The sequence below is a fragment of the Rhineura floridana genome, chromosome 19 (genome assembly GCF_030035675.1).
Source record: "Rhineura floridana isolate rRhiFlo1 chromosome 19, rRhiFlo1.hap2, whole genome shotgun sequence".
In the NCBI taxonomy this organism is placed as follows: domain Eukaryota; kingdom Metazoa; phylum Chordata; class Lepidosauria; order Squamata; family Rhineuridae; genus Rhineura; species Rhineura floridana.
The window spans coordinates 21,946,216-21,967,561 of NC_084498.1; the positions used below are offsets into that span (position 1 = coordinate 21,946,216).

At 46.5% G+C, this 21,346-nt stretch overlaps 1 protein-coding gene across 2 annotated transcripts in view; it reads right to left on the reverse strand.

Moving 5' to 3' along the window:
- Nucleotides 1–21,346, reverse strand: part of FBXW8 (F-box and WD repeat domain containing 8) — a 78,682-nt gene that overhangs the window by 16,799 nt on the left and 40,537 nt on the right. For both annotated transcript variants that reach the window (XM_061602897.1, XM_061602898.1), the window contains exons 6-7: nucleotides 11,707–11,903; nucleotides 10,277–10,486 (exon numbers count right to left, since the gene is read on the reverse strand). In XM_061602897.1, coding sequence (XP_061458881.1) covers nucleotides 10,277–10,486; nucleotides 11,707–11,903 — 407 coding nt within the window. The remainder of the gene's footprint in view (nucleotides 1–10,276; nucleotides 10,487–11,706; nucleotides 11,904–21,346) is intronic.

The following is a 21,346-nucleotide window of genomic DNA, read 5'->3' on the forward strand; positions in this document are numbered from 1 at the left end:
TCCCTCAGTACTTTAGCTAAAAGCACTTTCCGTGGTGGACCACACTGGCCAGATAAGCAACACTCATCAGAGTTCTAAGATATATTGCATAAGAGAGCACCAGTGGTCCACGAGCTTCATTCTGATGGCCCATGGTGCATCTGTGGATTTGTGGTACATCATCACACATCCATTGTACCAAATGTGCACATTAATTTTTAACTGTACATTGATTGCTTCTTTTACTTCTGTGTTGCATTTTATTGTATTACAATTTGAATTTTATGAAATGCACATTGCAATACAACAAAACGCAACGTAAGGAATGAAAGCAACAATAATACAATTGGAAATCGCACAGCATCTAGCACACTGCATGACAATGGCTGCAACAGGCAAAAGAACCCGTTACGTGGCCTGCCAACAGGCTCAGCAATTTCCAAGTGGTCCGTGGGGGGGGGGGAATTTGGGAACCACTGATTTAGAGTATAACACAGAGGCCTAAATGATTACATGAAGACGCTGGTGTTAAGCGTCCTGCCAAGTTGGATCTCTGCACTTCAATGCAAAAAGGAAGAAGGACCCAGGGTCTGACTTGCGGTGTTGTCTGAACAGGGGCTTGCTCTCTCCTCACTAAGCACAAGCTGGGGAAGGCCCATCGCACAGCAACTGTACCACACAGCTACCCAGTAGATCCTGCGGAATCCGAAGAATATATATAAACTTCACCTTAAGAAGTCAGAAAGTTTCCAGCCCTCATTGTTTCCAAAAGATGTATTAAAACCGCAAATAGCTGATGCAAAAGCTGGTAGGTTCAAATTTTAAATCAAACCCAATTATCTCCAATGCTCAGGTGCTGGTACCAGTGGACAAAGCCCGATGCTCAATATGTTTTTTAATAATGTTTTTAACCCTTTTTTAAAGTTGTTTTTTTAATGTTTTTAACGTTGTTTTGTTTTAATGTATTTTAAGATCTGTTTTTATGATGTTTTAAGTGTTTTTAGCACTTTGTTTGCCGCCCTGGGCTCCTACTGAGAGGAAGGGGGGGGGATACAAATAAAATAATAAATAAATAATAAATATACAGCTTAAACCAGGGTATCTAAGAGATAGTCTCGCCCATTATCAGGGGTGTAGTCGTCCAGGGTCTCCGGGGGTCTTAGACCCTTTACTTTTTTGGGAGCAGGGTCCCTAAGTCTCCAGCATCCTATGAGCCAATCAGCATGAAAGGGGAGTGTGTTGGCCACTGAGAAGAGTCTTCTAACATGCTTCCTTGTCTTTTCCTGCTGATTGGAGTGAATCAGAGTATAAGGAGGTGAGTCAGCCATGGGGAAGACTCTTCTCAGTAGCTAACACGCTCCCCTTTCATGCTGACTAGCTCCTAGGGATGTGTGTTGTTATGGGAGAAGTTGTACGTGGGAAGAACTGAGGAATGCGGAGATGACAACAGAGAGCGAGTGAGTGAGGGGATGTGGCTGTGAGGGGACGTGGCATGACTATTATGAAGGGACCCTGCACTTCTGAATTTGTCACACTACCGCCCATTATCTACCAAACTGATCACTGTGTTCTGCAGGAGAGGGCATCCTGCAGTTCCCATTTCTTCAGGGAGCCCATTCCATAAATGCAGGAATCAGGCCTTTAGTGTGGTGGTTCCTAACCTTTGGAACTCTCTCCCACTACATATCAGACAAACTCTTTCTCTGTTACCTTTTTGGCACATATTTAAAAAGCTTCCATTTCTAACAAGTCTTTTCAGTGGAGGGTTTTGTGTGTGTTTCTTTTAGCCCAGTCTGCATCTGTACTAGATTTGAAATTGTTTTTTATATATCCTTTTACTGTTAATGCTTTTATGATGTTTTTTATTGTTAATCCCATTGGGATATGTCATGGATGCATAAATAAAAAGAAATAAATAAATCAGAGGGCAATTTTTAAATGGGACTGAAAATTCAGGGCACAGATATTTTTGTGACGGTGCTTCGCTTCTAATGTTGATAGGGAGTAAAAAGAGAAAAATAAATTGGTTCTTCTAACAACTTTTGATATTCAAGTTTTAAGTTCTCAAAAGAGCATCCACAGATGCTTAAAATTTGGGTCAAATTGACTAATCAGCTAAAAGACAGATTGACCAACCAACCAACCAACCAACCAAAAAAAAAAAAAAAGTATTTGATCAGTTACAAAAGCAACATAAAATTAAAGGCTGTGTAATTTTAATCACACGAAAGCACAGCATCTCCTCGTCTTGATAAATGTGTTCCAGCTCATCCGCGGCTTCTGCCAACAGTGTGCAGAATCTTGGCCCAGAAAAGAGAAAATGAAACATGTTTGCTGAGAGGATGGAGGGTCGCATCCCTCCGAAACAGGCCGACATGCGCCAAAATGTCTCCTGTATCAATCTAGAGATAGATCATTGCCTTCTGACTACAGTAATCAACCAATGCAGAGTCCCTTCACGTCTGGGGAATAATTATCGTAATAGACATTAGTAATTAGTTTCCGGCGTGATGTCAGCTGGGGCGGGAACGCCAAACAAGCCGGCGTTCTTGTCCAACACATCCCAGCCGTCTGGGTTCCTACAGCCCCATCTCCCTCTTTAGAAGAGATGCTGATGCTCTGCTCATGAACCATCTGCTGCCACGCATCAAAAGACTTCGGAACTACATTAGGAAAGCACTCCGAATCCGGTGAACAGCATTTGGGAGACTCCAACGGATCTCTTTGTTAGGGAGTTGAACGAGGCATTCTTGCTGCGATGCAAGCGCTGACCTCATGTGCGAGGCCTTGCACAGTGCTTAGGTGGAATGCTGTGAGGCAGCAAAGCCCTGATGTTGCTTCAGCAACAGCCAGGCTTAGGCACAACCTTATACAGAAGCAGCAGTTCTGTCTCCGTCGTAAGCCCTGCACAAGGGTTAAGGGAAGGCACCTCGCACTTTGTGATAAAAGCAAACTGTTTGGGACGGATGATATTCAGACCTCCCTGAATGATTTCAGAAGTGGCGCCTCTTCAGTTAAAAGGGCCCAGTCCTCTCCAGAAGGTGCCAATAGAGCAGGGGGGAGACTCTCGTTGTACGGGGGCATCTGGGATGGAGTCCTCAGGTGTCGGCAATTTGAAATCCAAGAGGGGATATTGGCACCACGAGCTCATCTTGCGGATGTGCTTCTGGAGACGGCCCTGAGTGCGATTCCCCTAACTGATTCAGAGTCCTCAACCTCATCCCCTGAAGATGGGAAATCTGATGTCCAGGCGCATCAGAACATTGGTCTTCTAAACTTTGGCAGACCAGGCTTAGGGGGCCACTACTTTGTTGCTGAAATCACCAATCAACAACCAATTGGCTGGTGGAGAGGAACCCAGGTGTCCAACCATGTCTCTTGTTTGGCCTTCCTCTTTTTCTACTCGCTTGTTTTCCCCAGCATTACTGTCTTTTCTAGCGAATCATGTCATCTCATGATGTGATAGGGGAGCCCTTAAACAACATCCATAAGCCCTACACCCAACTCATCACAAGGGAGTCAAATCATTCCCTCCCCACAATGGCTTGCTGGCTTAGCGAGACCGCAGAAGCAGGCCAGTTCCCAGAGAGGAGCCTGCAGCTGGTTTACTCCTTCCCACTGCCATGTCAAGCTAAGCCAAGGTCTGACCTAGTGTGTTGTCCGAACCGGGGCTTGCTCTCTCCTCACCGAGCACAAGCTGGGGAAGGACCATCGCTCAGTGGCAGAGGATCTATCTGCTTTGCATGCAGAAGGTCCCTGGTTCAATACCCGGCATCTCCAGGCAAGACTGTCTGAAATTCTGGAGAGCCGCTTCCATTCAGTGAATACCAGGGAAGGAGAACCTGGTCTTCCAGATGGTGTTGGACTCCAACTCCCATCAGCCACAGACAGCCCAACCAAAGGTCAATGATGATGGGAGTTGGAGTCCAGAGACTTCCGGGGGTCCAGCGGTTCTTCATCTCTGATGTAGATGATACTGAGCTAGACAGACCAGTGATCTGACTCAGTAGAAGGCCGTTTTCTATGCTCCTATTGAAGTCCAGGGGAAGGGATGTAGCTCAGTGGTTGAGCATCCGCTTTGCATGCAGAAGGTCCCAGGTTACATAAGAACATAAGAACATAAGAAGAGCCTGCTGGATCAGGCCAGTGGCCCATCTAGTCCAGCATCCTGTTCTCACAGTGGCCAACCAGGTGCCTGGGGGAAGCCCGCAAGCAGGACCCGAGTGCAAGAACGCTCTCCCCTCCTGAGGCTTCCGGCAACTGGTTTTCAGAAGCATGATGCCTCTGACTAGGGTGGCAGAGCACAGCCATCATGGCTAGTAGCCATTGATAGCCCTGTCCTCCATGAATTTGTCTAATCTTCTTTTAAAGCTGTCCAAGCTGGTGGCCATTACTGCATCTTGTGGGAGCAAATTCCATAGTTTAACTATGCGCTGAGTAAAGAAGTACTTCCTTTTGTCTGTCCTGAATCTTCCAACATTCAGCTTCTTTAAATGTCCACGAGTTCTAGTATTATGAGAGAGGGAGAAGAACTTTTCTCTATCCACTTTCTCAATGCCATGCATAATTTTATACACTTCTATCATGTCTCCTCTGACCCGCCTTTTCTCTAAACTAAAAAGCCCCAAATGCTGCAACCTTTCCTCGTAAGGGAGTCGCTCCATCCCCTTGATCATTCTGGTTGCCCTCTTCTGAACCTTTTCCAACTCTATAATATCCTTTTTGAGATGAGGCGACCAGAACTGTACACAGTATTCCAAATGCGGCCGCACCATAGATTTATACAATGGCATTATGATATCGGCTGTTTTATTTTCAATAACTTTCCTAATTATCGCTAGCATGGAATTTGCCTTTTTCACAGCTGCCGCACACTGGGTCGACATTTTCATCGTGCTGTCCACTACAACCCCGAGGTCTCTTCTGGTCGGTCACCGCCAGTTCAGACCCCATGAGCGTATATGTGAAATTAAGATTTTTTGCTCCAATATGCATAATTTTACACTTGTTTATATTGAATTGCATTTGCCATTTTTCTGCCCATTCACTCAGTTTGGAGAGGTCTTTTTGGAGCTCTTCGCAATCCCTTTTTGTTTTAACAACCCTGAACAATTTAGTGTCATCAGCAAACTTGGCCACTCCTAATTCTAGGTCATTAATGAACAAGTTGAAAAGTACAGGTCCCAATACCGATCCTTGAGGGACTCCACTTTCTACAGCCCTCCATTGGGAGAACTGTCTGTTTATTCCTACTCTCTGCTTTCTGCTTCTTAACCAATTTCTTATCCACAAGAGGACCTCTCCTCTTATTCCATGACTGCTAAGCTTCCTCAGAAGCCTTTGGTGAGGTACCTTGTCAAACGCTTTTTGAAAGTCTAAGTACACTATGTCCACTGGATCACCTCTATCTATATGCTTGTTGACACTCTCAAAGAATTCTAATAGGTTACTGAGACAGGACTTTCCCTGGCAGAAGCCATGCTGGCTCTGCTTCAGCAAGGCTTGTTCTTCTATGTGCTTAGTTAATCTAGCTTTAATCATACTTTCTACCAGTTTTCCAGGGACAGAAGTTAAGCTAACTGGCCTGTAATTTCCGGGATCCCCTCTGGATCCCTTTTTGAAGATTGGCGTTACATTTGCCACTTTCCAGTCCTCAGGCACGGAGGAGGACCCAAGGGACAAGTTACATATTTTAGTTAGCAGATCAGCAATTTCACATTTGAGTTCTTTGAGAACTCTCGGGTGGATGCCATCCGGGCCCGGTGATTTGTCAGTTTTTATATTGTCCATTAAGCTTAGAACTTCCTCTCTCGTTACCACTATTTGTCTCAGTTCCTCAGAATCCCTTCCTGCAAATGTTAGTTCAGGTTCAGGGATCTGCCCTATATCTTCCACTGTGAAGACAGATGCAAAGAATTCATTTAGCTTCTCTGCAATCTCCTGATCGTTCTTTAGTACACCTTTGACTCCCTTATCATCCAAGGGTCCAATTGTCTCCCTAGATGGTCTCCTGCTTTGAATGTATTTATAGAATTTTTTGTTGTTGGTTTTTATGTTCTTAGCAATGTGCTCCTCAAATTCTTTTTTAGCATCCCTTATTGTCTTCTTGCATTTCTTTTGCCAGAGTTTGTGTTCTTTTTTATTTTCTTCATTTGGACAAGACTTCCATTTTTTGAAGGAAGACTTTTTGCCCCTAAGAGCTTCCTTGACTTTGCTCGTTAACCATGCTGGCATCTTCTTGGCCCTGGTGGTACCTTTTCTGGTCTGCGGTATGCACTCCAGTTGAGCTTCTAATATAGTGTTTTTAAACAACTTCCAAGCATTTTTGAGTGATTTGACCCTCTGGACTTTGTTTTTCAGCTTTCTTTTTAGGTTCAATCCCTAATGGCAACTCCAGGTAGGGCTGGGAGAGATACCCCCGCTGGTAACCCTGGACAACCTCTGCCAGTCTGCGTGGACAATACTGAGCTAGATGGACCAATGGTCTGCCTTGGTATAAGGCGGCTTCCTAGTCAAGAAACACCTGGAGGGCCGCGGGTGCCCCGTCCCTTTCCTACTGCAATCCTATGCACACTTTCTTGCGATTAAGTCCCATTTAAATAAGCAGCACTTATTTTTCTACTAAAGATACAAATGCTTAATACATACGATCTCCCCCATTTATCCTTGTCTGCAGGTCCTCCCCACCTTCTGGTGCCTCCCCTGTATCAAAATCCTGGATTGTAAGATAACTGGGGGCAGAAATCTGTCTGTTCACTCTGAAGGGGTCTTCAAGATGACCTATTTATTGAGCATTTATCCTGATTTGCTAGCACAAAGCAACAGAGGGTGCAGGCTCCCTGTTCGCATCCTAGGGCAGGGGTCCCCAATAGTTTTGCCCCCATTGGACCATGTGAAAATAGCTGAGGCTCTTGGCAGACCACTTGTTTTCTGCCTGATGCAGCAATTGTAAAGTGCTACATGTTTTCTAACTGTACTTTTGTTGCTGCTTTGGTTTCCAATACTGTATTACAGTTTGAATACTACAGAAGCCAAGAGAATTCAGATTGTAAGTGTTCTTCACAGACATGCCGTGGACCACCTGAGTGAAGCTCGCAGACCGCTGGTGGTCCGCAGGCCAGCCTTTGAGAACTCCCTTCTCTAGGATCAAACCTAGGACTATAATTCAGGAGCACTATAAAGAGATTCTCACACATTTTTAGCCTGTAAGCAATAACAATAATAAAACTACTTTCTATTCCAAAGGACCCCAGGGTATCGATACTACTTTTCTCAACAAGCCAGTCTGCACCTGTGTTGGAATTGTTTTCAAGATTTTTTAAACGATTTTTTTTTTAAAAGATTTTTTTAAAGATGTTTTGTTTTTAAGACGTTTCATTTTAAGACATTTTAAAGAGGTTGTTAGGGTTTTATCATTTGTTTGTTGCCCCGGGCTCTTTCTGGGAGAAGGGTGGGATATAAATTTAATAATAAATAAAATAAATACTAAAAAACCACAATTAAAAGAAAAGATGCGAGCACAGATTTCAGACATGTGCCACTGCTAGAATATAACTTGCGGAAATCTTTACAAAACATGCACATTTTGCCACCTCTAAATGTATACGGAGCCTGTGACTTTGGCAGGAGGATCTTTTGGGTGACCACGATAGACAACATCCATTTCACCGATTGTTTTATTTTAACAAGCTTTAAAAAAAATAATTAAAAAAAAACCTCTTTTGAATACAGCTATGCAACTGGAACGCAAACAGTTTCAAACAGGAAGGTGCATGGTCTCCAATAAAAAGGCAAACAGTTCCCCCTAGAGGCCTTCAGCTGTACAAAAAAGTCCTGGCTCCCTCTGTGAGGAAAGGAGGTGCCTTTGTCAACAAATTGCCTCAGCCTTTGCGTCAAGGGAATAACCCAGCTGTTGTGTGTGGAAGGAGAGCCAGTGTGGCATAGTGGTTAGAGTGTTGGACTATGACCTGGGAGACCAGGGTTCAAATCCCCACACAGCCATGAAGTTCACTGGGTGACCTTGGGCCAGTCACTGCCTCTCGGAGGAAGGCAATGGTAACCCCTTCTGAATACTGCTTACCATGAAAACCCTATTCAGAGGGTCAAGTCGGAATCGACTTGAAGGCAGACCATCCATCCATCAACACTGAATGCTAAAGAAGGAAGAAATTTCACATGGAAGATTTCTCTGGGTCCAAAGATGCAGTTAAAAATTATGGATCTTTGATGCAATGCCTGACATTAAATAAGAAGGGGGGGGGAGGCCTTTGGGTCCAAAGCTGTACAATAACGATTGGTTTGTGCAATCAGTAACAATGAATAAGAAATCAAACCATTTCACGTGAAATATCTCCCCCCCCCCCACAACAGCGTGTACACATTCAAGAGGTGGAGAAGCACTTTCTTCCCTGCAAGCGTATAAACTTATGTATGGCATGGAGAAAGCGGGGAGAGAAAAAGGTTTTCCTTCCTCTCCCGTAACACTGGACATCCAATGAAGCCGAACGTTGGAAGATTCAGGCCAGACAAAAGAAAGGGCTTCTACACACAGCGCAGAGTTAAAACTCTGAACCTCGCTCCCACAAGAGGCAGCGATGGCCACCAACTCAGATGGCTTCAAAAGAGTATGAGACGCATTCATGGAGGAGAAGGCTATCCACGGCTACTAGCCACGATGGCTGTGTTCACCCTCCATAGTCTGAGGCAGTGTGTTCTTGAATTGCTGGAAAGTGCAGGAAGGGAGTGTTGGGCTCAGGCCCTGGTTTCTGAGCTTCCCAGAAGAGGCATCTGGTTGGCCGCTGTGAGAACAGGATGCTGGACTGGATGGGCCGATAGCCTGATCCAGCAGCCAGGCTCTTCTCGTGTTCTTCTGTCTATCCTGAATCATCCAGCATTCCGCTTCACGGGATGGCCCGAGTTCTAGTGTTATGCGACAGGGAGAAAAACGTGCCCCTATCCACTTTCCCTGCACCACGCAGAACTGCGTACCCCTTTATCACGTCCACCTCCCCCCACCCTCTAGTCGACTACGACTTATGACGACCCTATGAATCAGTGACCTCCAAGAGCATCTGTCATGAGCCTCCCTGTTCAGATCTTGTACGTTCAGGTCTGTGGCTTCCTTTATGGAATCAACCCATCGCTTGTTCAGCCTTCCTCTTTTTCTACTCCCTTCTGTTTTTCCCAGCATTATTATCTTTTCTAGTGAATCATGTCTTCTCATGATGTGTCCAAAGTATGATAACCTCAGTGTCATCATTTTTGCTTCTAGTGATAGCTCTAGTTTAATTTGTTCTAACACCCAATTATTTATCTTTTTTACAGTCCATGGTATCCGCAAAACTCTTCTCCAACACCACATTTCAAATGAGTTGATTTTTCTCTTACCCCCTTTCTTCACTGTCCAACTTTCACATCCATGCATAGAGATTGGGAATACCACGGTCTGAATGATTCTGACTTTGGTGTTCAGTGATACATCTTTGCATTTGAGGACCTTTTCTAGTTCTCTCACAGCTGCCCTCCCCAGTCCTAGCCTTCTTCTGATTTCTTGACTATTGTCTCCATTTTGGTTAATGATTGTGCCAAGGTATTGATAATCCTTGACAAGTTCAATGTCCTCATTGTCAACTGTAAAGTTGCATAAATCTTCTGTTGTCATTACTTTAGTTTTTTTGACGTTCAGCTGTATACATACAATAAAGTGAACTGCCCCAGAGCTTCACTGAGCCAGCTTCCTCTCTCTGTTCCTTCTAGTAAAACTTCTCTTGCTTTTGTGTGTGTCTCTGCCAATTTGGAGATGAGCGTTTGCCTCCCACCTTTTCTCCTGGGCCTTTTAGAAGGCCAAGAAGAGAGAGGAGTGAATTTCCGCTTCGTAATTTGTTATTGTATTTTTATCAGATGTTGTAACTGCTGCTTTTTGTAAACTGTGTTGTTTTTATTTATGTATTTTTATATTTGTGTTTATTTTTTGTAAGCCGCCTTGAGGGCCTTTTGGCCAAAAGGCGGGGTATAAATAAACAACAACAACAATAATAAAGCAACAACATCAGGCAGATCAGGCACAGCACGCATCTTGTGCCACTAGGCAGATCTTGCCTAACCACGTTGTTAGGGTGGCAGAGTAAGGCTGTAAAACTGGTGCGATTGTTGGAAACGGGCTACAGGAGTAACAAAAAGAGATTGTGGCACAAATACGGAGAGTTAGTCATGAGCTGGGAACAATCAATATGCCTCAGGCAGGGGCCAGAGTTGTCTCCCCCCTTGCAATGTTTTATGGAACCAATGGTTTAAGTACCTTGTTGGTCTCGTTGATCAACCACCCGAAGCCTTTCACGCCGAACGCCGCCTCGCTGGCTGAGACATCCAGGCATGTGACGGGCTGGCCGTAGACAGAATGGAGAACTTTGACTGGCTCCCCGACCTTCAGGAGGTAAACGATGTCTTCTGCGGTTGCCACCACCACGGGGCGGGCTGTAACACAGGGCACCAGGCAGAGCAAGCCAACCTGCAACATTTCAGGTGATTTCGGAGACTGTGAAAGTGCCAGCTTCTCGCCTCATCGTTCCTTCTCTGTTAGCTTCATTTCAACCACCCCTCCAACAAAAAAAATCTAACTTGTGTTTTGCCTTTTTGCCTTCAATCTTTTTCCTCTCTTGGCTTTTCCCTTTGTTTTCTGGATGCAAAAGCAGGCCCCTAGCAACAGAGGACTTGCTTCCGTGTCCAGGAACTTCCTGGGATCGCTAAGTAAATTCCTCTTTTCCCCACTGTCATGACTACAATCTACCTTTACAACAAGGTTATCACTCAACATCTCCTCTTTTCCAGTGTTTCCCTGCCCTGCTTTCTTCACTGATTTTCCTTATTTCCCCATCTTTATCTTAGGACCGTTGGTCTCACCTGAAATGTGTTTCTAAGCGGTCGCTAGGACACCACCAAGTGGGTTGCACTTGTCCAGTTTGTTTTTCCTGCCTCAAGCAGCTGGATGTGCACAAGCCACTTGGAGGTGCCCTAGTGCCCAGCGGAGAATATTATCTTCACCATCACCACAATCCCAAGGCTAGGATTTTGCCCTTTTCCAAGAGAGATGGAATCTGCAACAGGTCTAAGGCTGCAGTGCTGGCCAAGGGCATTTTTAGCGCTTTCAGTTGGAAATCCAAATCCAAACAGAAGCCCGCTAATTAAGACGGGGTGCAACCAACAAAGGAGTCCACTGAAACAAAATGAAATTACACAAAAGCATAGCAGCCTGTGATCCTTCCAAATCCACATTTCATTTAATTTGCACACAATTTATCCATGGTAACTGATCCGCAGAGTTAATATTTAGGAAAGGTCTCTAAAGTTTGAAATGAGGGATGGGGCAGCAGTGTGTGTGTGTGTGGATTACTATTTTGTTCCAGCCCTGAAGGATGTTATCTCCAACCCCCTGGCCAAGCTACTCTTTCTATATGCCTCCTCGCCGCCTCCTTTTCACTGCCCCTTGTGAAGGGCACAGGGAATGTCACCTAAGGATATGGTCCCAGGCTGTAGTCTGAAGGCACGCAAGGCCAGCTCCCTGCTGAAGCTAAGCAGGGTCAGGTCCGGTCAGTGCCTGGATGGGAGACCGCCTGGGAACCATCTGGAAGCCGCCTTGGGTTTCACGAAAGGAAAGGCGGGGTATAAATGTAATAAACAAATAATAAAAACAAGGATGACAGGTGAGTTCTGAACAACTAAGAGACTCACCAGTTTCTGGATTTCAAACTCTGCAGCCGTCTCCCAGTAGCCCTTGTCATTAGCGCTCTCGACTTTGACCTGGAAGGCTGATGCAGTTGCTATCACTGCCCCTTCAGCTGACAGGGCCAGAGCTTGTATCTTCTGGTTGTGCTGGTAGCAATGGACTGGGTCGCGACCAACCATCAGGCTCCACACCTTAATTGTCCCTGTGCATCCGAAGGACAAAACAAGAGCGTTGGAGGAGAGGAGAATAAGTGGTAGCGGGGGTGGAATCTTATTCATGCTGTTAAACACAAAATCGTTTGGAAGTTTTCGTTGCCTTCATTAAACCAAGATACCCTCCATAGAGTAATAGTTAATCTTTGATTCTCAGGGGGCACCTGCACCTCAGCAACTGCAGCCAGTAGAATCTGGGTCACCAAGTAAAACTGATCGGCCATCTATTTGAGACAAATTAAAGTACTTTTTTCATGTAAGGAAGCACAGCTGAATAACATATGCAGTTCCCTGCACAGTAGCTTGCCCCTGCCCATAGCTACACTACAACCGTGCTTGCACATCACGCAAAGCCAAACCATGGCTTAGAGGGAATGCGGTGGCTCCTGGGTAGGAGCTGCTTTGCTCCTGCAGGGCTTTTTCAGGTTTGGCTTAGCGTGTCGTCCGAACCTGCAGTCGTGGTTAAGGTCTCGTCTCCGAGGCCCAGGTTTGTCACCTTGGCTTACCATGACATGAAAAGCAGGCCTAAATGACACAACTAAGCAAATAATTGTGGATTTGTCTAGCTTTTGTGGATTTATACAGGTAAGAGAACCCAGCTTTTTTTGTTTGCACAAAGTTAGTTTGGAAGAGAATTTGGATTTTAACCCACAACAACATCACTACATACCACTATTTGCCCTAGAAGGTGCTGTTGCAGGAAACAATATTGGGTTGAACCAGCAATGTGGAGAGTCAATGCTCACTCTCATAGGCCCAATCCAGATCACCTCCTTCCCACCATAACTGCTGTTTCGAATAACCAAAAAAACCAAGCCCAGGATAGACGATCACATGGCAAAAGTACTAATTAGCCTAACAATAGTGGACTCACACGGCAAGAGCCAACACGGCATTGGAGCCTAACTTGGAGAGCTGAGGAAAGAGGAGGAAGGATGGATCACCCTGCTCAGGTCTTCAGAAGTAGTTTGGGAGACTTTGGCGACCAGTTTGAAAAGGAAAAGCGAAGAAACTAGAAAGAGGTGGTGGGGTAGAGTGGCCTTCTTGGGTGGAATGGCTGCCTGGACCCCTGAAGAGCGTAAAGTCCCTTTGGAAGGGAGGACACACTGCAAGCATTTGGTGCAGGTCCCACTTGTGCAGCTCAATCCTGAAACCTGCTCCACAAGGAGCTCTCCATGGTGCTGACTTTCAGCTACCTCACTTCCACATTGCATAGGAATACAGGAAGCTGCTTGAAGAGCCACCAGACCTTTTTCTCTGGCTGCGTCTTAAAAATGACTCTGCCCACGGCTGGACGCATCCATCTCCCTTCCCCATTGCTGATCAGGACCGCCCACAGCAAAGCCTTCGGCCAATCGCTGTGTCTGCTGAGCCTACAGCAAAGCGTTTGCATTGGACGCACTTGGAGTGGCAACGGGGTTGACAGCCAATCAGTTGTGAGGTCCGTGTGACGCTGGCTTCAAGGTAAAATGCACTGCAGCTGCAACTTCCGAGGTTTTGCAGGAAAAGAGGGCAGGGTTTGCCTGGCGTCATGTGTCCCCATGTTCAGAATACGGAGGTGGAGGAGCACTGAAGCTAGCAAAGCCACCAAGTGTGTCTCTACCTTTAGTCCGAGTCAGACCAAGGGTGCATTTACCTCAGTATTGTCTACACTGACTGGCAGCACCTCTGCAGGATTTCCGACAAAGAGTCCCTCCCAGCCCTACCTGGAGATGCTGGGGACTGAACTTGGGACCTTCTCCACGCAAAGCAGATATTCTACCACTGAGCTACTGACCCTTCCCCTGTTTGTAACTCTGGGCCAAAACACCGCAATAGGCCCAATCACAACACGTATTCTACTATCTTTATGTTTCTCCCATGCGATCTTTCAGAAGCGCAAGGAGGCTCACTGCTGGAGACGTCCTTCCTGAACAACCTGAACTGAACGCACAGGAAGCTTGCTGGTTTCAGAAGGCCGTGCAAAGCCCCAGCAGGCCGCTGCGGCCGGGCACCCATGCCAGATTGGAAATGCTTCTCCCGCATCCCAAAGAAAGGAAAGCAAGTGTGGTAATGAAACAGCATCTAAACACAATTTGAAACTGGTATTTATGTGCACTTCGGCAAAGATTATTTCGGTGCCTAGAAAGCACTCCCTCACTGTGAAATAATGCCAGTCATCTCAGGAGCTACCTAATGGCACTCTTTCTGAGGATTTATGCTCCTCATTTGGGGAATGAAAGCCATCGCAGAAGCCATTTTGGGTTCTGTGTGTGTGTTTTAAAATTATTATTAAGGATGCATATTTGAATTAATCTATTTGCCTAAACAATTAGCCACCTCGCTTCGTGAGCACAGAGCCAAAATTGCAATTAGGCTTCCATCAAAGAGCAAAAAAAAGTCCCAACTAAAACTGCCCCAATGGAGTCGTAAGGCACTTGGAGCAGGATTTTTCCAAATTTACTCCGGGACATAATGGCAATTACGTTGATTGTTTGAAAGGTAAATAACAGCTAAGCTGGTTTCTGAAAAGAAGGGCGGGGGGGGGAACGAAATACATAAAACAGAAGCAGCCCACACTGGCTCTAGGAAAACAAGTTAACACTTTATTATTTTTAAGACCATTGCGAGCACCAGCGGCCCTGAAGAAAGCCAACTGCTGAAGTCGAAAACACCATCCAAAAGGGGATTATTTTAAGCTGGTCAATTCTTTAGCTTTGCTTCTTACATTTTTAGGCTACCTTAAAATCTGAGGAGCCTCAGGCCGGGGGACAAATGTGGCCCTCCAGGCCCCTTTCTCTGGCCCTCGGCACTCTCCCCAGGTTACACCCCCTCCTTAGCCACACTCCTTACTAGCCCTGTTTTGTACCTTCTTGAGTCTTTTCACCTGGCCGGAAGGTGTTCCTAAACTCTGATCATGTCTGCTGCTTGCCTGGACGGAGGACAGAGAGGGATGTGTGTAGAAGTTAGCTTGATGTACGAAGGTAAACGTTACACTCATTGCTCCATCCACTTTTGCCTCTGGCCCTGCACATGTGGCCTTTGGAAGACTGCTCAGATAGAAATGTGGCCCTCAAGACCGAAAAAGCTTCCCCACCCCTGTATGCTTTTAGTGTTTCAAGTGTGTTGTGTTGGGCCTATGTGCACTGTTATCATATTATCTTTTTGGCGTACGCTGCGTCGGAAAAATTGCCTGAAAAGTGGGGTGCATATAAATAACGTAAACATAAAAGAGAGAAAGGCACTTGGCTTTGATTATTCGTTAATTGCAATTATTTCCATTGACACCCTGCCTTTCCGGAACACGGTTCCCAAAGTGGTACACGGCAAAATGAAAACCACAGAGATGTTTGAGCTTCTGTGAATCCACAAGCTCAATAGTGTCCATAGACGTAGCTTAGCAGTGGAGCATGATGGGGGGGCAGGTTCAATCCCCAGCATCTCCCCATAGGACTGGGAATGTTCTCCATTTGAAACCCTGGAGAGTCACTGCCAATCAGTGTAGACAACAGGGCTGTGGAGTCAGAGTCGTGGAGTCGGTAGAAATGTACTGACTCCGACTCTGGCTTCAAAATAAAAACTTTCATAGGAATTTAGGAAAGTGTTCTTGTTCAGAAATTTTAATCAAATAAATATATTTTATGTTCTGTCAATCTAGCCTGATGAGTCACATGGTGGTGATGAAATGCCTTGTGCTACCATTTTACTACAGTAAATTTGTTATTACTAGTTAATATACATTTGCCATTTATGAAGGAGTCGGAGTCGGACAGTAGAAAAACAGAGGAGTCGAAGGTTTGGTGTACTGACTCCACAGCCCTGGTAGATAATACTGAGCAAGATGGACCAGTGGTCTGACTCGATATAAGGCAGCTTCCTATATTTTCCACTGGGATGAGATGAATCGATGGGGACAGGCCAACCCCAATTTTGATCACAACACACAAACAGGAGCAGCATACGAAATAGCCTGCGTTCGGTCAGCTTCATTGTGAGGGTGGGAACGGCTGTAACTCCTCCCCAATGTCTCTGGGTAGGGCTGGGAGAGAGAAACTCCGGGGAGCCCCTGACAGTCAGGGTAGGTAATATTGAGCTAGACAGACCAATGGTCTGATTCAGTATAAGGCAGCTTCCTATAAAATTGGGGAAGGGTCATAGCTGCGTTGTAGAACATCCGCTGTGCACGCGGAAGGTCACGGGTTCAATCTCCAGCATGGTCTGATGCAGTATCCAGCAGCTTCCTATATTCCATGGATATACAGACAAGGCAGCACAGAGCTGCTGACTGCCACGTAATACCCTTTACTAGAGTCCAAGGGAAGCCTTTGTTTTCACGAGTGCGACCGTGGAAAAGGGGGTCACTTCCATCCGTCTTCCTGTGGCGACGTGAAAACTTTCTGCAGGGCAAATCAGCACCGGAGAGGCCACTGGGTGAAAGCAAATAGTGTAGATCCCGCCCCCACCTCAAGGCCGTGGTTCTGTGCCAGACCCAGGCAAGCATGGAGCAGATGGAGCTCTGGCAAAAAAACCCCACACACACAAACACACTTTCCAGCCTGCGCATTAGCATCATCTGCTTCATTGCCCAGAAAACCTTTCCCCTCCTTTATCTAATGCTCCAGGAAAAGCATTTTCATTTGATTCATTTCGGGTAAAGGCAACGTGGATGGCAATTAGTAGGGGGTTTTTTTAAGAAAAAAGAAAGAAACTGGCAGGCAGCCGGTGCTGACGATGGGAATAAGGCAGAAGAAAACAGGAGACCGGTCAGTCAGAATTCGAACATCACAACTGTGGATCTGGATAGCCAAGTTGTGTTGGACGTCAACTGGTGTTGATGGAAGGTGAACAGGGCAGGTGGGTGGGTGGGGAGGATGAACCAGCGCAGGGCGGAAGAGTTTCCGCCACTTGATCTGTGCGTGGCTGGTGCCCCTTGGGACCGGAGGGGTGGAAGGCAGGGAGCCCAAACAGTGGATGGAGCCAGAGGCAATGATGGGTGGAGCCAACGAATGCTAGTCTTGTCCCCATCCTCCTCCCTGGGCAACACTACAAGGGCAACACTGAGACTCAGGAGGAGGAGGAAGCTGATAAGCTTGTAAGCAGGAAGGCAGGCAGGCAGGCGGGGGCTGGCTGAAGGCAGACTGGGGATGGTGGGGCAGCGTCCCATTTGCCCTAATGGGCCAGCCTCCACTGCGGCTGAACCTCCACCCCGCCTTTGGCGGATGCTAGAAATGTATAAAGGGGACATAGGTTCAAAGAGCACTTCCTGGTGGGATGGAGAAAAAAGCTTAACAGTGCCAGGATGTCACGAGCGTTCGAAGCGGCCTACACCCCAGGGTCAGCCCATGAGCCAGGAGAAGCCTCGGAGGCACAGACTCACAGCAAAAGCAAAGTGCAAAAATGCTGCATGAAGCCGGGGCCCACCCCCAACCAAACAGGGTTGCAACTGGACCACCGACTGAAGACACTCTGCGCCGTTTTATTTTCCTTATAAGAATATTTACAGACCGCCAATTCATACAAATATTGTGGCGGTGTAACAATAAACATGATTAAAACATTGTCGAAATGACAAAATACAGAGCAGGTGGCCATGCTGAATTAAATTAATTCTCAAAAAAGTGGAAGCCCTGAGTGCCTTCAGTGTCAGCAATGAATCCAGGGGCATCCCCAAGGTCAATACCTACTCTTGCAGGGGGAGCGCATCCTCATTTAAAATAGATAGCACCACACCTATCTGGAGTGGGACCTACTAAGTCTCTTGTCTTATTCAGTTTCTCGGTTGATATCCATGCAGTTCATTACCGCAACCAGCCAATGGTCTTGCTAAGTTACAAAATAATTCTTCAGCTCGGCCTCATCCCATGGGTCTTGCTGAGTCACAGGGAACTCTTTAGCTCATCCTGTGTTGGATACATAGATCTTGCTCAAATAGAGATTTTTCCAAGCTCTGCTGCCAGAGAGCCTTTTTTTTTAAAAAAAGATACCAGGGATTGAAACGGGGAACCTTTTGCATGCAGAGTAGCTGCGCTACCACATCCATAGGAGGATATTGTAGAGCTAGGGAAGACATAGAAAGGGGTGACTAAAATAATCAGCACTTTGGAGAACCTTTCCTATGAATAAGGCTTCTATCAGGAGTGGGGAACTGGATCCTGCCGGTGGGCCGGATCATGACCTTCCCCAACCCCAGAGGCTACTTTGATAGCGGGCAGGGACACCCACCTGTCAATTACCCAACCTGACCTTGACATCGGGCAAAGCTCTTTCCTTTGTACAGCGGCTTGAACCCCAGTCAGTCTACAAAGGAAAAAATGTTCCTTTGCTTATGTGGTTCAATTTCAAACAGCACAAGCAAAAGGAAGCAGAACTACCGCCGATTGGCTGATTGGGAGCGGTTGCAAACCTTGCTTCCTTTACCAGCACAGCTTGAAATCAAACCACACCAGCAAAGGAATAATTTCCCTGCAGGGCTTGCTGTAAGTGCTGATCAGATATGATGCCTGTGGGTACCATGGCATGCTCAGTCACCTTCCCCCCTTTGGCACCTGCCTCTACCCCCTGCCCCTCCCCATTTTTTATTTTAAGGGGTTGGGAGTTGTTTGGTTTGGAGGGGGGTTGCCTGTTTTAGGGGGGGTTCCTGCTTTTTCCCCGTGTGTGTGTGTGTGTGTTCGTTCTAGGGGAATGGCATAGCTTGTCTTTTTTTTGGGGGGGTGAAGTTTTTCTTCTGTAAAATGGGTACTTTACGGTGCCCACACCAATTTCTTATGATTTCCAAATGCGGCCCCAGGCCCAAAAAGACTGGGGACCCTTGCTCTGTGTGACCAAATGCAACTTTGTGGCCACACTGACCCCAGTTTTTTAAGTCCCTTCCTCCCCTGCCTTCGTGTTTAAGATCCAGCCTGAAAGGAAGAGGTATAGAAAACACGAAGGCTTGTTCACTATTTTGTAACAAAGCAGAATGCAACAAGGCTTCTGCTGCTCACGCAATTTTCTGGAAGACTTTGGGGGGGAAAACCTGCTGCTGTGGCTACTCCCCATCTTCCCAAAATCCAATTTTTGGCTCCCAAAAAGAGGGAGAGGGAAAGGAGGGTAGCTTTTCGCAGCAGCGTTCAGACTCCCTCAAATGTTCGACTCCATCACTGCACTGTACACAAAGACAATTTATCTTCAGTGTTAACTTGTAGAGCAGGGGCATCCAGGTACCCTCCAGATGTTGCTGGACTACAACTCCCATCATCCCTGACCACCGGCCATCCTGGCTGGAGCTGATGGGAGTTAGAGTCCAACATCGCCTGGAGGGCACCACTGACTGTCCCCATTGCGGAGGAGGGGAGCGGAGGATGCGATCAACGGGGGAGATCCACACAACTCATTGCTCGACTGGCAGATTGAGAAAACGACAAAGCAGTCACCAAAAGGGGCAGGAGCTGTCTGCCGGCTCCTCTGTGGAGGAGATCAGCTGCCAAGGGCATCGCTGCTTGAGCTCTGCTGAACAGGGAGAAAATAGTCGTCGTGTCGAACACATTTGCAAAGAGTGGATTCAACAGAGGAGGCCGATGGTGCTACCTCCTATTGCTACCAGATGGCTTCTCGGTGTCAGTCGCTCATGTGTGCGTACACACACACACACACACACACACACACACACACACACACACACAAGCAGAACAAAAAAGGGAAGAGGGGGCTGAGAAAAAGCACCAAATCGAGGCCTTACGACAGCTTTGAAAAGAGCATAAATTGTTTTAATATTCTCTCCCCTGCTGCTCCGTAGATACAAAAGAAAAATCTCAGCAAATGTCTCTTTAAGCAAAACAAAAAGTGGGAAGGAAAATAGGGGAAGGGCTGTAGCTCAGTGGTTAGAGCATCTGCTTTGCACACAGACCGTCCTAGGTTCAATCCCCAAGGGCATCTCCTGGCGGGGCTGGGAGGGTTCCCTGCCTGAAACCCTGGAGAGCCGCTGCCGGTCGGTGTACACAGTACTGAGCTAGATGGACCTATGGTCTGACCCGGTATAAGGCATATCCTTTTGTTCCTATATTAAGCCCTGACCTCTGCCGTTGCCACTTCCCTGAGTTTCCACAAGACAGAGGCCATCACCTGGCCGGAATGGGGAATCCGCGGCCTCCAAGGTTCTAGTGGACCAGCTCCCTCTGTCCCTGACCAATGCCCATAATGACTGGAGGTTATGGGAGCTGGAGTCCAACAGCATCTAACCAACCCAGATCCGGCGTCTTTTGTACCCAACCCAGATCTGGCATCTGCTGGCAACAGGGCGAACTGTTGCAGAATACTGTTGTCCGTGTGGGTCTGAGGAAGGAGAAAATCTGACTTTTGGGTGTGTGGCTGGTTTTGTGTTTTTTTTAAAAAAAGACACAATTATTATAATGGCTTATGTGAAGCACTTATCTGCCCACTGCTTGAATCTTACTGGGAAGATCTTGTAGTTTCCCCCCCCCATATAGTGCCAATTTTCATTTAGCAGATATCAAGTCTCACTTCATAAAAAAAAACCAGCTCATTTTGGGGAGCTGCCGTCGTTAAAATGTGTAGCTATCTGACGACAGAATAGATACAACTCCTCTCAGTCGATAGCAAATTATCTGACTTAAGTATGCTATTTTTGTTAAGTTTACAAGATCTCTGCAATTGGCCTGTAAGACTGTACATATACACACACACACGAAAAAAATAAAATTTGACTGAATGCTCTAAGCAGGTTGATCCCTGCAGATGGCTGCTTCATAGGGCCATGTTTTAAAGCAAGAGAGTTTGTAAAATGTTACACTCTTAAAAAAAAAAAGATGGGAAACGTGCAACCCTCCAGATATTCCTAGGCTCCAACACCCATCAGCCCCAGCCAGCATGACCAAATGTCAGGGATGATGGGAATTGTAGTGCAGCACCCATCCATATCTTCAAGGATTGGAACATCGGAGACCAGAAGCACTTTGTGACTTTCTTGGCTTTGCTTTTGATCATGCACTAAGTAGGGAGGCTGGGGTGGGGAGATTTCATGAACATCAGAAGGAGCCTCTATCAACTCTTTTGTTGATGTTGTTGTTAATAAATAAGAGTCATCATGAGCCCCGTGGAAAACCCTTGGCAGGTCTTAGGAGGAAGTGGTTTAGGATCCAGGGGAAGGGCCCAGTGGCCTGGGAGACATGGATGAAAGTGCCGGACAGGGGCCAAGTGATCTGCATGCTGACAATTCCTTCCCTGAGGAATCATAGAATCCTTATAAGACCATCAGGTCCAACCCCCTGTTCGATGCAGGAATCCAACTTAAAGCATCCCCGACAGCTGGCCATCCAGCTGCCTCTTGAATAGCTCCAGTGTTGGAGAGCCCACCATCTCCCTAGGTCATTGGTTCCAATGTTGTACCATTCTGTTAGGTTTTTCCTGATGTTTGGTCGAAATCTGGCTTCCTGCAACACAAGCCCATTATTCCATG